This window comes from Rissa tridactyla, chromosome Z (assembly GCF_028500815.1).
Source record: "Rissa tridactyla isolate bRisTri1 chromosome Z, bRisTri1.patW.cur.20221130, whole genome shotgun sequence".
NCBI classification, from domain to species: domain Eukaryota; kingdom Metazoa; phylum Chordata; class Aves; order Charadriiformes; family Laridae; genus Rissa; species Rissa tridactyla.
In genome coordinates this window covers 78,361,108-78,373,740 of record NC_071497.1, presented here as the reverse complement: position 1 = coordinate 78,373,740, position 12,633 = coordinate 78,361,108, and the positions used below count along the sequence as shown (strand labels likewise).

Here is a 12,633-nt window from a genome sequence, read left to right as displayed (position 1 = left end):
ATGGAGAGGGAGAGGTACATCAGCAAGCTCTGACATCAGCTTTGACACAACTGTGCTGCAAAACTGCATCCTTTGCTGTTTTTTTATCTTAATCTCCCATGCCAGGATAGGATGGATAAGCCTGTGGAGGTGCCTATTCATCCATTGGTAATAGAGCTGGCTATACTTCAGGTAGGAAAAGGGTGTGTGAGTTGTAACCTCCCATCTCTGTTGATCAGCCATCACTACCACCCTTCCCCATATTTTGGATGGCCTTACCAGGGCCTCTCCAACTGCCCCATTGGGTGTCAAGCCATGGGATGGGGTCTGCAGGTTCACAGCTCTTGAGGTGCTGCCCATGGGCATGAACCAGTTTAGTAGCATCTCCTGGTCTCCTCAGAAGATAAATATTTGAGCAATACTGATGACCAAATTGAAGGAAAGAGGGAACGAGTCTATAAAATTGGACGGGAAAAAGCTCTAAATGCTGAGGCAAAGGTCACGCCAAGGAAGTAGGGGAAGCAAAAGGGAATACGTCCTTTCAGCTGAGGAAGGGAAAGGCTCCTCTCCGTCCCCTTGGATCAGTCTGAGATAATAAGGCTGCTGCCTTTCTGATTAGTGCTCTGTGGCCCCAACCCAGGCAGGGAAAATCTGCATTTCAAATGGCATATTTTAAAGTACACAATACCCAGGGGCCCTGCTGCTATTGATTTGCCTCTGGTGGGGTCACTGCCTCACTTTCTACAGCTTTATTAACTGGGACCATACACTGGGCCTCTTTCAAAGTGAAAGGAGAGTGGATGGGACATTCGTCTTCAGGGGGAGCTGGGGAAGGAGTGGGGTTACTTTTATTTGAGCTCGCTTGGAATGCCCCAGAGGTTTTACAAGGGAGACTGGTGACCTTTACAGGACTTGCCCTTCTTTTGTAAATTTCCCTGGAGCCACCCTGGGGGGAAGGAGGTAGGTCTATACCGTCAGCTTCTTTCAAGGTGACCGAGTTTCCGTCCTCCCACCCCTGCAATGCCGCTGCACTCAGACAGGCTGTGGCCATCAGCAGCTGGGAAGGACCCCCCTCCCCTTCCCCTTTAGCACTTACCCCTGAGCACCTCCAACCAGAGATGGAAGGGCATCAATGGGGAATGTGACAGCAGAAGGGTGGCAGGAGTGTTGCGAAGGGCTGTGATGTTCAGATGTGTCTGAGACATGGTTGGGGTCCTCTCTCTAGCCAAGGAAGAAAAGCCAGTTACCTGGCGTATATGGCTGTGTTCAGGTATGGGGTCCTATACTCCTTCCAGCTCTGGAGGAGACCCTGGTTTACCCCGTGGGCTGGCTCTGAAGGCTGCAGCAAGGTGTACATGTCATGAGGTACAGGGGTCCAGCTCATTTCACCATGCCAGGGGGGTTTCCAGGTCTCCAGGGCATCTTGGGTAACCTCAGAGCACCGAGCATAACAGAAATGGGGTGGCTGCTCCCTGCGGGATGCCCACTGCAGCAGAAGCAACCAAATCTAGTTTCCCAAGTCACAGGCTAAGGCTTTATTTTTATTGCATTAGCTTTTTAACCCTAAGCTAAATTTAACTTCTTTGCTTCTCATGCTCCTAATTGTGTCTTTGTGGGAGTACAGCCAGTTTTAAACAGCTATTTCACTGAAGCCCACCAGGCTTTGTGTTGCGGACCCTGCACCTTCAGCACTAATCAGCAGATTAGGATCATCTTGTTCTTCTCATAAGGAGACAGAAAATACCTTCTTTCTGAAGGTCTGTGGCAGAAATGCATGAGTGACATACACTGCAACAAGGAGCATGCATGTAGGCAAGGTATGTTCTACAAACGTGCATCTTCAAGTGAAAATTTATAAGTTCTCTGAGTACACAGGAACCTGCACACTCAGGTTACCTGGTTTGCAAACCAGGAGGAGCACCTGTCATTATGGAGTTAACTGTGAACAGCTTAGAGACATCCATAAGCAGGAAAAAAAGTTGTGTAAGCCATAAATAATGTCACAAGTGATTGCCTGGCTCTGTTGAGTCCAAAATGGAAATTGTCTTTGCAGTGGCACAGTCATTTGTACTACCATTGGCAATGCAGCATCTTTTAGATAGAGCCCTGCTTCTCTTGCAGCACAGGTGAAACACAAATGAAAAAAGGATTAGCACTTATCTTTTAAATGGTTGGGAACTGAGATCCAAAAGTATCTGCCAAGGGCCAAGTAAGGAGCGGGAATGATTTCATCTGACTGCATTGGTATGTGCAGCTGAACTGATCGCCTGGGGCTCCACATACAGTCAATAGGGAGAAACAAAGGTGCAATTCATCTGCCCAGAGGCATTTGGGTACAGAAGGGAGAGATGAATCTTGGTCTAGGCTCCTCTGCCTGTTATCACATAGACTGGAATAGGTGACCAGCTCAGAGGAAACCCGATTTGTATTTAGTTTACTGAAACTGACAGCAGAGAAATGACAAAAATATAGTCCCCTGCCTGCCCTAGAAAGTCTCTGGTACAAGCACCAGGCTGTTATCTGCCAGCCAGACTGGCCACAGCACACGCATGACTGGCCATATGTCACTCTGTGTTTTGAGGTGGGTTTGTTCATGCAGCTCTGGTCAGCTTTGGAGAAAGACTGAGAAAATCAGCAAAGACCAGACTGGGACTGTCCCCAGCCCCTGCAACTGCGTCACTCTCAGAGAGATGCTACTTTGATCAGCGGAGCTAGACATTTTCTATAGGCACAGACCTTGGCCATCATTTCTGCAAACGGCCAGTTACATACTCAGCTGTCCCCAGGTGAAAATACCCAGCACAGAAAATGAGATATGGGTCAGCACACTCAGCGCTGGAGTCAATCCAGTGGTAAAGATGGATGGATTCTCCCTTCCTCATTTACTTCATTGGCATACTTACTAAAATCACCTGCTCAGTGCCTCCTCTGGAGAATAAACTCAAATGATGCCTAGAAACAAATGTACTCCTTAAAGGGGAATCAGCATTGTCCTATAATAGAAAAGATTGTCTAATCACTCTATCAGTAATTACAAAGAACAGGATATCACTAATTAAAATGTGAAAGTGTCTTATGCAGTGTATAATAAAAAAGGGTAATTAACAATCACAGGGAAAGCCACCACCTCGCCACCAGTCTGCATTAGGCTACAAAAAATAACAGTACTCAACTCTAGTACAGCACTTTTCACCCGTAGATCTGAAGGCACTCCTGCATGGGGAGGCAGGTATCCTGTGTCCCATTTTGTCTCTGGAGAAACCAAGGCAAGTTTACTCAACTTGTGCATGGTTGTACAGCAGGTCAGAGGCAGAGCATCCTTTGGTCTCTTCACAGATGGTAGCAAGGGAAGTTTCAGCATTTGAATGAGTGCAGTGATTTCAAGGATTTGGTTTAGTGTGTGTATGTATGAACAGTTAATTTAGCTGATATTTCAACATTAAACCAAACAGTAGGGAACAGTCTGCTCCTTGCCGTGACTTTTGAGGTCTATTTAATGCTGAGAAGCGTGTCCTGCGTATTTAACCAACAGCATCAGAGGGTGATTTCCTGATGGGAGAGAGTGAAATCAGACAGCAGCAAAATAGAGTTCCTCCAATTCTGGAGACAGCAAAGACATAAGTCACTTCTAAAGTCACTACAGAAAAACAGTTTCCTTCTCCACCATTATTATCAAGTCACGCATTACTGGAGGCTAGGGAATGAACAGAGTGAGGTTTCGCTCTCTGCTCATCCTCTTTCCCCCACACTTTCTATAAGCATCTAACACCAGTCCGGAGTGGGGGTTGGATACAGGCTCAGACATACCTCTTCTGGCTCTTCATACAGCTCCAGGGAAGGGTAGAAGAGGCAGCTTCATCCAAGGTGCCTTCTCCTTCACACCAGTAGCATTTTACAAGCCCACTGCAGCCATACTGTACACATGGACTGCAATGACCGTGTGCTAGGTTCAGAGTGTAAAACAATAATAGTGAAGTCTGACGATAGCAAAGTCTTATTTTAATGTAAAAAACATTTCCAGCATGCATAACCATTCACCAGCCTTCTGCTCCAAAATTTTAACACCCAAATGCCTGAAAATGTAGACTGGGTTCCTCATTTTTGTCTTTTGTATGTGCCCTAAAAGAAGCAGCATTTTTGTCACTCTCTGGGAAAAAAAAATCAAATTAAGGAAATCATCACAGATCAAAACCACAGGGAAGGGGTTTTCCCACTACACGGTATTAATCTTGCTAAAGCAGGGGACGTCTTTTCTCTTATATAGCTCTTCCAGGAATCTCTGTTTGGTTATGTTAGAAGTAGGTGCTGTAATATGGTTAGATGGTTTGGTCATGGTTTTGCTCAGTGCTCACGGGGAGCCTCCCGGCAGCATAAGAAAAACTGATTTTTGTCACTGACAGATTAAAATAAATCAGGTTATCCCCAGACAACTATCTAAGCTTGCTGCTCTGGAGAGGGGATCCCCGTTCCCACTGCTCCACATACATTGGTCTCCCATCAGCAGCCACCAGTGCTTTCCCAGAGCTTTTCTATAAGCAACGTAAACCATGAAACCTGTCCGCTCAGGAACTTATTCTTTTCCCTGCCTTTCGCATCAGGAAAGGGCCAGGTAGTCAGAGGACTGAGTACAACTCATGGGAGACCTCCACACCATGGAACACATTGTGGGGGTGGGAACCATAAAGACCTCAAGACGCAACGATGCACTTTGCCTCCTATAGTGAGAAGGAAGACCAGGGCTGGGGGGTACCACAAGTGTGGTGAGCTGACATCTCCAAACAGGTGCCTCACACTGGGTCCCCATCCTGGTGCGGGTGCTGCGGGCTGCCCTGCTGGTGACTGCGTGATATTTTTTCCCTGCTCTCTTTGTTCCAGCTGATGCAGCAGCAAGCCGCGATCATGGCGTCCGTGGCACAGGGCGGCTACCTGAACCCCATGGCAGCCTTTGCTGCAGCCCAGATGCAACAGATGGCGGCTCTGAACATGAACGGCCTGGCGGCCGCCCCCATGACACCAACCTCAGGTAAGGGGCTTGGGGGGCTGTGGAGAGGGCGAAGGGCAGGTAAATATGGCCACATCTCAGAGGAGACCTGGCGGGACATGTTCATTGACAGGTTTACCCCTGGTGGGTTGTTACAGAAATGTTGGTTTTCCTGGTGAAGGCCACCAGGAGTGAGGAGTGGAGTCAATCAGAATTTTTTGTGGTCTGGGAAAGGGGCAAAGGGGCAGAGAAGGACTGTTGCCACCTCTGCCAGGGCTGGGGCCAGCTGGGGTCACCTTCCGTGTCATGAAATAGCTCTAAGGGCACAGTCAAAAGGCTTGCTGTTAGCTGTACCCCACTCTGCGTGGCACTCACTGGTGGGTGAGGAGAGCCAGAGGGTTGAGACCCACCAGAGCCAGGATGCAAAGGTCTTGTTGGGGAGGAGGAAGGGTGCTGGCAGCAAAGGCACTGGAAAGGGCTCTCTGCCCTGACCCTTCCCTCTCAGCCTCATCTCTTCCACAACGTCCCTTTAGCTCTGAGCACAAATGGCACAAACACCCCTCAGTGACATATACTTGTTTATTGGTGGTGCATATAGATGTCCAAGGGGTCAGTGCTGGTGCTGTCACAGTCAGGCTGGTCCAAGACAAAAAAAAATAAGGTTTGTGGTGAGATGCAATATCATTAACAAGATGAGCTATGTCTTTGGGACACATAAGCCTTTTACCTACCGTGAAACAGGACAGGAGGTACTCAGGGAAAACCTCTGGTGCTGCCTGGAATGCAAGTGTTTGGTGAGAAGGTTTCTGTCTGCTGGAATGGAGACAGGGCCAGTGAAGGGCTGCCAGGATCTGGCCAGGCTGTGAGGTGTCACAAGAAGCCCATGCTAGGAGCTGCAGTATATGATTCAGTGGGCAGAGCATTAAGATGCAGAGGGCATCTTAACAGGCAGAGAAACAACACTGGCGTTCCTGGGGATTGAAGCAGAAGGAAATCATTTGGGCAGGAACAGGTCAAGGAACTGGCAGGGCTGATAGTCACAGAGTGGCATGTGGCCTAACAGCAGGGAAGTAGGGCAGGAGGGAAAGTGGGGCCAAACCATGAGAGGAAAGAAGTCAGGATTTTGACATTTTAGCAATATACCGCGGAATCTGGTAGGGAAGCAGAGGACTCAAAGATACATCTTCAGAGGACAATATATAAAGGAGAGGCTGGGATAAAAGTGTCCCCGGGGGTGATGCAGGTTGTTCCGATGAGAGGCGCTGGGGATGGGACTGTGTTCAGAAAGACATGGCATACCAATACCTTTGTGTGAACCTTGAAACATCAAGCTGACCTGGAGGGAACCAGTTTGAGAAAGGTTTGGGGTGAGACATGGGAGGAGTGAGCTATGCCTGAGCCAGCGGTGGTGCAGGCACCGCTGGGCAGAGCAGGATCTGGGACTCCTGCAAAGCAGAGCAGCAAGGGAGGAAAGGGGCAGCTACATTGCCGAACATGGAGAGGTCTGCACCAGCACGGGAGCAGGAAAGGGCTGTCTGACGAAGCAGCCAGGAAAGATGCCTCCTGGCTGAGTAAAGGGCCTGAGTAAGGAGTAAGTAATGTCCCTGCTGGGTGGCAGGGACATAAGGCACGGCAGCAGTACAGGCTTGGGGGCCCTTCCTAGCGAACAGAGTTCTGCTAACCTGTCTGCCAAAGAAAACCTCCCCGCTCACACACAGCTTAGCGTCGCTTTGCAATCTGTAGCCGGGAACAATGTCAGCAGCTACCGATCAGATAGGTATCTTTTCCTTTGCTTGCATTAGAATATGAGGGAGAAAAAAAAGGAGAGAGAGAGAGAGAGATCTCATTCCACACAAACTTACGGAGAGCCAACGAAAAGCGCTTGACTCAAAAATCTTATACCACACATTTTGAAATATATGTTTACACAATGATAAATGTATAAACAACAAGTCGATGGAGCTACTGCAAATCCAAATAGAAAAGTGGCTTAATTATATGTGCACCCTTTAAACCTGCTGCTGGAAAGATTATCATATTTGCATTAGCTAGATTTGTTTTGTGTTGGTGGGAGCAGAGAGAGTCAAACAAAGACTGCCTGGAATTCAAATGCTCTCAGGGCCTGGAAAGCTGAATCCAGGCGGTGGTTTGTGATGGCCTCACCACAAAGCGCACAAGCTCTTTTGCATATAAATAAGCCTTGAGAATGAACAAGTTCTGCGACATAGGTGTGTAAATAGCAGTACAACAGACAAATTCTGTGCCTGCCATGGTATCCAGCACATGAAAGATATCCTGGCCCTTCTTCAGTGTAAGCTCTGCTCCTCCTCTGATGTACGCGGCACCTCTTGGGGACTGTTAAACTCTTATTGTCAGAGCACAGTAGAGGAAGGCTCATGTTTTTTACATACTTTCCAGAGCATCCATGACCGGTCATTATTGAAAATAAGATGCTGGTTTAGATGATCCCTTGATCTCTTTCACGGTGGCAGATTTTGCACTGTCCTTATGACATATTTTCGATCATGGAGCCTATGCATGTTGGCATTATTGCGGATTTACCTTGAATGGGTAGCTTCCTTCATGAAAAACCTCTGTAATGGGTTGTGGAAATGTCCATTGACAATTATTCCTTGGGTGAGATGTTTAGACTTTGAAATGGTTCCTTGCATTACTACAGCACTCTCAAAGCTTGTGATAAGGCACATAGAAAATGTTTCACATAACGTCTGAACAAGCAAGCCTACAACACTAACAGCGATTTCTGAGTAGCCAGGAGATATCTGAAGCCTAACATGAATTCTCCTGCTGGCTTTTGTTAGCATTCAGGAAGCCAAATGGAAAATGATCATTCTGCTTCATAGCAGGATTTCCAGTCATTGAAGTATATCTTTGTTCTGACTTGGAATAAAAATGAAACATTTCAAAGTTCTCTGAAAAACAGGCATTAGAAAAAGTGTTTGGAACACTGAAAAAGAAAAAAAAAGTAATGTTTTGATCTTTCCTAAGCAAAAGAAAAATTGTGCTAGAAAAAGGACACTGGTAACCCAGAAGTCCTAGAGGCTTTGGAGGTATTGGCTGAGCGCCGTGCCTCTGTGCTGGTATCTTCAGGCCTCCTAATCCAGCTGGTTTTCTGTGCTTCCCACCTACAGGGGAGTGGGTTCCTTGGGACATGGCCATGAGTTCACTCAGGCTCAAAAGTTCCCATTGGACCTGTGAACTTAAAGAGTTTCGGATCCAGGCAAATCTAACAGGCTAGATACAGGACCCATCTAACCTGGCTTTAACAGTACAAAAGTTAGACATACAGTTTAAACAACTCACCTGGCTTGCCTGCAGTCAATGGAGAGCAGTAGGGAGTCCCAGTGGGCAATTCAGATCATAAAAACTTTACGCTATTTGCTGGCATTTTGATGGTTCTCCATCAAGAGCCAGTTTTATCTCACACGGCAGTCCATAATTGCAAGGCAATTAAATTGACATCTCTGAAAGTTTGGTTCAAGTTTTGCATTTCTCCCGTCATTTGTATAATCAGGGTGAAAAGTGAGTGTGCAGTGGGTCTGCCCCTCTGTTAATTGCACAGAAGGGCTAGAAATGAAATTTCATTTAGGATTCCTTCCTGCTCTTCTCCTTCCCTTCATGTTGTAAATCTGCAACTGGTGTAGCTACAGCAAGAGATCTCAAACCAGGGATGAAACCCACAAGTGGCATGGATCACTGCCATTTGTTCTCTGTGGTGGCATTATGCCAGTTTTACTCCAACTACAGATCCGACCTCTCCAGGGGGGTTCTTTATAAGAAGAAAATTAAAGAATTGCAATGAATATGCCTAAACTCCTTAGACATGCACAAAATAGCAAGCACAAATCCCTTGCTGCAATTTTAGAAAAAATTACTCACATTGTCTATGCAAATAAAGGAGAGATCCAGAACAGCAACCGAAATTTTACCTAGCCTTTGTGATTTTCAAGCTGATGGCATATGCTAAGAGCATTGCCTTTGGACTTCAGTTGCCACTGCTGGCTCCCTGTACCTCCACAGAGGACATTTTTAAAGGCCAACACCATTTAAATAAGCAAAGGGAAAGCAGCAGCTTCTCTGCTTGGGGTATAAGAAAAGAGCTGAAATATAGCCTGCCTTTTTTGGGCCACTCAAATCAGAGCATATTAAAACATGTCAAGCATTTGTATGGGCTTTCTTAAAGCACCAATACAGATTTAAGCAGTCCTTAAAGTGTATTATTAGACTAAACCATCATGGAATTGCTGCTATGATGAAGAAAATTTCTGCAATTAGTTTAAAAAGAGGTTACTGCAAAAATGGTGCTTTCAATCAGTAGTATATCCTGACACATAAAAGATATTGCTGAAAATCAGATAGTTTAACTTCCCACCCACAGCTGGTAAGAGAAAAATATGATTTCATACTTACTGAAAACGCACTTTTGGTCCTTCAAAACATCCTGAATATGTTGCAAGAAGCACAGACAGCCCAGACATTTTAAACATAGATAGGAGAAGGCAATGGGGTAGCAGAGGGATTTAATTCTCCCCTCAGAAATTCAAGAATTCCTACTCAAAACTTAAAGACTAAATTGTTCTTCTGAAATAGCAGCATTACAGGATGTATGTGGGAAGAAGGGGAGAAGTATGATTCCATGCAAGAAAGAGATCTAGACCAATTTTTTCCCCTTTTGAGTGGGAGATCTCTGCTAAAACTCTACAAAGTCAAGTTTGGGCCAAAGAGTGACACTAAAAAACGGTATCACCAGCTGCCTTTAGGCTACAAATCAACTTGCCAAACCTTTTAAGGTTCTTTGGTGCTGAGAAATGTTCAGAATGATTTGAACGTGAATTGTGTATTCATGAGAGAGTGCAGACAGAGTAGTCCTGGAAACTGGTACACCCCCAAAGCTGACATATCCAAAGAGAAATTGAGAGGAACTGCTGTAGAAAGGCGGGACTGAGAATTTGCTTCTGGTGCTAAATGATATCTAGGAAAGAAATGTCTGTTTATTTAGCAATTTAAACAGGTAATACTCCAGGGAGAAAGTTGAGGAGGAAGACTGATATTTCTATAGTCTTCTATTGCTTGATGCTAGCAATGAGACCATGATTACCAAGCAAAAGCTTCATTCTGTCGAAGAAAGTTTTGCAAGCCTTTCTTAAATTCTTTCCAAATAGAGGAGCAATGTCAGGGAGTCCCTTTCTTAGCATGACAACTTGGGAGGTTTTTTATGTCTTGGATTATCAGAAGGCTCATGTGTGGGGGTCACAGCTGTTGTGTCAGCAGTTTTCTCCATGTTGTTATTGCTTCCAGTACTCACCAGCCCTGATTTTATGTCCTCCCCACTTGCAGGTGGAAGCACGCCTCCTGGCATAACTGCACCAGCTGTGCCTAGCATCCCATCTCCAATTGGGGTGAATGGTTTCACTGGCCTCCCGCCGCAGGCTAATGGGCAGCCCGCCGCAGAAGCTGTGTTTGCTAATGGCATCCACCCTTACCCAGGTAAGCCAGACCAATGCCAGGCCCACAACCCCCTCCTTCAGTCTTAGGGAGATTGTCCACATACACAGGCTTTGTGTAGCATGAGCTACCTCAGAAGGATTATACCTCACACCATCAAGGCTCGCTCTAGCATTGGGGTAGTTAGGTCTTATCCAGCTACAGTTGAATACACATAAGTCTGGATGAAAGACATCAAGGGCATGTTGGAGGTGGAAAATTTTTATGCTGAAGAATTGAGTGCTCATCTGATGGACGACTTGTCTGGTGAATACAATCAGGACACCCAGCAAGTTTTGCTTTAGCTAGAATTTGGACAATCACAGGGGACTTCATGAGCTACAAGGAAAAATATCACGCAATGTAGAAATAGAAAGCTCTTACCTAGTTACTGCTCAAACAATGTCACTGGAAAAACCGCTGTGAATGTAGCAAAGGAAAGACCAGAAATATCAGAAGTATTGAAAAAATAACTTTCATTTCCCGCTTTCCCACCTTGTAAACATTTAGCCACGAGTTCAACTTTAACCAGAATTAAAATCAAGGGGCTTACTGTGCTAAAAGTTAAGCATGCGTATACATGTTTGTAGCAGCTTAGAGGAATGGGGAGCTCTTGGAGGCTTACAGAGGCATCAGAAGATTGGAAGGAGTCCTTAGAGTGCTCAGTGAGCTCAGCCACAGCAGCAAGAGAGCACCGTGTCTTTAAGGTTATACAAATATAGCCATCTGTTCAACTATCCATCTATCTAAGTATCTACCTGTTTGCCAGTCTATCATCTCTCTGTTTATTCATCCATTTCTATGTCTATCTTTTTTCTGCTTTATCTAGCGCCTTTTAGCTAATCTTCCATGAGCCATTACTGCAGACATCCGAGAACAGATGATATTTCTAGATTAATCTTAATGACTTGAGCTCTTGTTACTATCTCCAAATACCCCCCATGATTAAAGAAAGCTTTCAGTTAGGTATTTCATCCATGGTTATATAATCTGATTCTCTCCGAGTTTTGGAGAGACTTGCTCAGCCAGCAATTCACAGTAAGTCCCCGCACAAACACCAACAGCCTAACACATTGAAAGGTGATACTCATCCCCGCTCCACTTCACTGCAGGCAAAAAGGCTCCTTTCTGCCAGTAAAGCTGACATCCAAATAGTCTGCTTTGTTTAAAGTTTGGATTTACCTCGATGTGTCTTCAGCTATAAGTGCTGAAGCTCTCGGTGCTCAGCTTCCCGATAACTTAGGGACATCTTAAGGTATAGCAGAGGCGTAAAGGGAACAGTGGAGGCCAAACCCTCACCTCGCTTTTTACTTCTCCCTATCCTCACTGGCAAGGAAATACTGAAAGCAAGTTCCTTTGTAGCAGTTTGAGTGTAGGACACATCCTGTGTTTGCTCCATCTTATCCTCTTCCTTCTCATGAGCGTTTATGCACTCTCCAAAACTTTACTCCTTGCCACAGGTTCTATTGAGACCTGCAGCTTAGCAGCATTAAAACAAAAAAGGATTAGACATTTATATGGGTAATGAGAACATCCACAGTCACATTAGACTGGATAAAAATGTAAAAGGGACACAAAGCTTCGTGCTTTATGATATAAGCCAGCCACTAATTGCTAGGGGTTAGAAAGAAATTTTCATCACTGGGCAGCTTATTCCATCGTTGTTGATTATGGGATTTTTCACACTTTCCTCTGTAGCATCTGTTACTGGCACTGGCCTGTGGTTCTGCGTGTCTGTGTTTCCAAATGCAAGGGTAGAAATAAAATAATAAAGCTGAGCATGCAATTGCACTAACATTATGGAGAAGTAAAGAACATGCCAGTCCCCATTCAAAGTCAGCATCTTCCAAACAACTTTCTTTTATGGTATATTTCTCATTCTGAAAGCGGCCAACAGTGCTGCAGTATTATGTACATAACCATAGTCTTGCTATGATTATGACTTGCAATATATTGTTTAAAGCCTGAATTTTGCTGTCAGATACTCTTTCATACTCCACAAAAAACTCAAATGTGGGTTCACACCATTATGTCCTGTAGCAGAATGTTCTTTGTTGCCTGAAAATAGCAAAACAGGACAATCAAAATCTGTAGAGGCATGACATCCACATCATTCAGACCCAAATAAATCCCATTAATTGTACAGTTTGTCTACACATCCACCTTTG

The 12,633-nt window shown here is 45.3% G+C and overlaps 1 protein-coding gene across 38 annotated transcripts in view; it reads left to right on the top strand.

Moving 5' to 3' along the window:
- The window catches only part of CELF4 (CUGBP Elav-like family member 4), a 687,335-nt gene that overhangs the window by 636,115 nt on the left and 38,587 nt on the right, over window positions 1–12,633 (top strand). For 37 of the 38 annotated variants that reach the window (XM_054185286.1, XM_054185283.1, XM_054185265.1 and 34 more), the window contains 2 exons: window positions 4,855–5,002; window positions 10,319–10,468. In XM_054185286.1, coding sequence (XP_054041261.1) covers window positions 4,855–5,002; window positions 10,319–10,468 — 298 coding nt within the window. The remainder of the gene's footprint in view (window positions 1–4,854; window positions 5,003–10,318; window positions 10,469–12,633) is intronic. The other variant, XM_054185267.1, reaches the window with a different exon arrangement.